At 44.6% G+C, this 2,561-nt stretch overlaps 1 protein-coding gene across 1 annotated transcript in view; it reads right to left on the minus strand.

The window, feature by feature from the left end:
* Positions 1-1,686, minus strand: part of mmd2a (monocyte to macrophage differentiation-associated 2a) — a 7,668-nt gene extending 5,982 nt beyond the window's left edge. Inside the window, exon 1 of the mRNA XM_084038157.1 lies at positions 1,393-1,686. Coding sequence (XP_083894283.1) covers positions 1,393-1,421 — 29 coding nt within the window. The 5' untranslated portion in view covers positions 1,422-1,686. The remainder of the gene's footprint in view (positions 1-1,392) is intronic.
* Between the last annotated feature and the right edge of the window lie 875 nt (positions 1,687-2,561).

A 2,561-nucleotide genomic window follows, 5' to 3' on the forward strand; every position in this document is an offset into this window, starting at 1 on the left:
TCTTATGTACAAAACACACACACTTTTTTCTTTTCTTACTATAGTAGTATAATAGTCCGAAGCTCCGTCCTTCTCCGAATGTATTCCGTAGAAAGAAAAACATTTCGTAACATTAGATGATTGTACGGCTGCCGTTCCTTTATTTTCCCCCTGCAGTTCCACCGGCCGTGCCAAGTGCAGAACAAGAGAGCAGTATTTTTCTGAGTACTGTTACGGTATTGTTGGGATATCAATGGACCTGAATGTAGCACTCTGATGTCCTCTAATCGGTTATGACAGGACACTGTGTGTGTGTGTGTGTGTGTGTATGTGTGTGTGTGTGTGTGTGTGTGTGTGTGTGTGTGTATGAAACAAACTGAAAGGACGGGTAAGGGATTCACTGGCTCTGATCAGAGAGGGCATTGTTGTCCTCATCACCACAACTGTTCTTTCTCTCCTCTCTCTTCCGTGTACTCAGATTCTGTCTTTCCTGTCTTGTTTTGTTTCTCTGCTCCGTCGTGTGTCATATGATGCCGCATACGTTCGTCATGTGTGTGGCGTGTGTTCACCTCACAAAGCGGGCGTTTGCTGGTGTTTTAAAAGCCTATTATTGCACATTCCAATACATTAATAGGATCGGTTGCATCTAAGAGGATCAGAACCTTTGGATCGTGGTGGGATAGTATAGGAATGTGTGTTTGTGGGGGGAGAGAGGGGGGGGGGGGTGTATACACTCTCTGTAACTCCAGGGCTATTCCTTTTACAGCAGAGATCAAGTTCATCTCCCCCCGGGACTCAAACTCTGGTTCTCACGACGATAGCCATCACACACACACACACACACACACACACACACACACACACACACACACACACACAAGGCTCACTGAGTGATGAGTGCACTGAAGCACACTTCAACATGATCTACTGTAAACTGCTGTGGATGTGATTCCATCTCCAGTGAGATGCGGCAGCACATGATACCAAAAAACGTAGAAGCCTGGACGGAAGAAACATGGATGTGATGGAGACCGAGAAGCACTTTGGTGCCACAAATGTACTTATTGTGACAAATGTACTTATTGTAAGTCGCTTTGGACAAAAGCGTCTGCTAAATGACCTAAATGTAAATGCAAATACAGAAATTCTGGTGGTGAAGCTGGAAAAGAAATTGTTCATAAGTGCAGTATAGTTCAGTATAGTTCAAAAGAAAAGAAAGTAACGGTATCTAAGCTCGTTACTTCTCTCTCCATCTCTCTCTGACACACATGCGCACGCGCATACACGCACGCTCACTAATCGATCGATTGTCCCAGTGCGCATGAATGCACAGGATGTGTCCCACATGAAAAAAATATTCTGCCAGATATAAGTAGACACAACTTCCCTGGGAACATTTAAAAAAAAAATTACCTTCCAAATTTTGTCTTCTTAAAGTCCATCTCGTGCGGCTCTGTGCGCGCGCGGCGTCTGTGCGCTCTATTTACCAATAGCAGCGTCGTCTCCTCCTACGGATCCCCCATTCCGGATGTCCCACCGAACACAAACGCGTAAAGTCCGACATGGACACGGACCCGAGTCAACTACACAACAACTACGCGACTTGATCGGAAGTGCCGGGAGACGAGGAGCCGCGCCGACAGCAGAGTGAGGGCAAACTGTGCCAGCGGAGTTTTGTTCCGAGTCTCGGATGTGTTTGCAGGATGTTCCGCGGGACTGGGTTTGTAACCCCTCCTCCCCTCTCCTCCCTCCCTCCCTCTCTCCAGGCTGATGAAAACACACCAGCAAACAGCAACAGCTCCCCCACAACGCAACTCCCTCTCCTGCCTCACTTTTTTCAACGGGCCGCGCTGCTGGCATGTAAATGCTGTTGGAAGACAGTTGAGATGAAAAGAAGGGAAGGGACACGTGACCAAATTATTATAAATCATTTGAGAAAGTGATTCGTGTTGTATGAGTAATAACATCAACACACACCGGTGGGGAAAGTCCAACGTTCCCCAAACGCACCGCGCATCCCCTCACAAAACGCACAGAAAATAATGATGCATGATGTGCTGTTTTCTACATTATTGTATTTAGTGCTGCAAATATACATTTACTCAAATGCTGTACTGAAGTACTATTAAGGTACTTGTTCTTACCTGTCCACACTGCATTTTAGAAAGAAATATTGTAAAGTTTTTTGAGCAAACACAAATCAGTCTGTGAAATCTACTTGATTTCACGTAGAATGTAAACTCCCTCCAAGGTTTCTAACAGACCCTTATTTCCAGAAAAAAAAAAAAAAAAAAAGTAAAAAGGTAGTCCAACACATTCTCACGCTAATGGGTCAAATGATGCAGCTAAAGCTTAAACCTAAAAGGTAAACGACTGAATGTGTCAAAGGGATCATTCTCCATGCATTGGTATTTCAACTAACATGGTCCATATTTGCAGTGTTTTGTTCTCTTTCACTTGCAGATCTGCTCATGCTTCGCTTCCCACAACAGACACACACACACACACACAATGCAAAATTAACTATTACCCTTACAATAACAGCTATGTGAGACAGAACAGATATATGCAAACACGCACAG

Source organism: Eutrigla gurnardus (assembly GCF_963514095.1).
Source record: "Eutrigla gurnardus genome assembly, chromosome: 20".
NCBI lineage: Eukaryota > Metazoa > Chordata > Actinopteri > Perciformes > Triglidae > Eutrigla > Eutrigla gurnardus.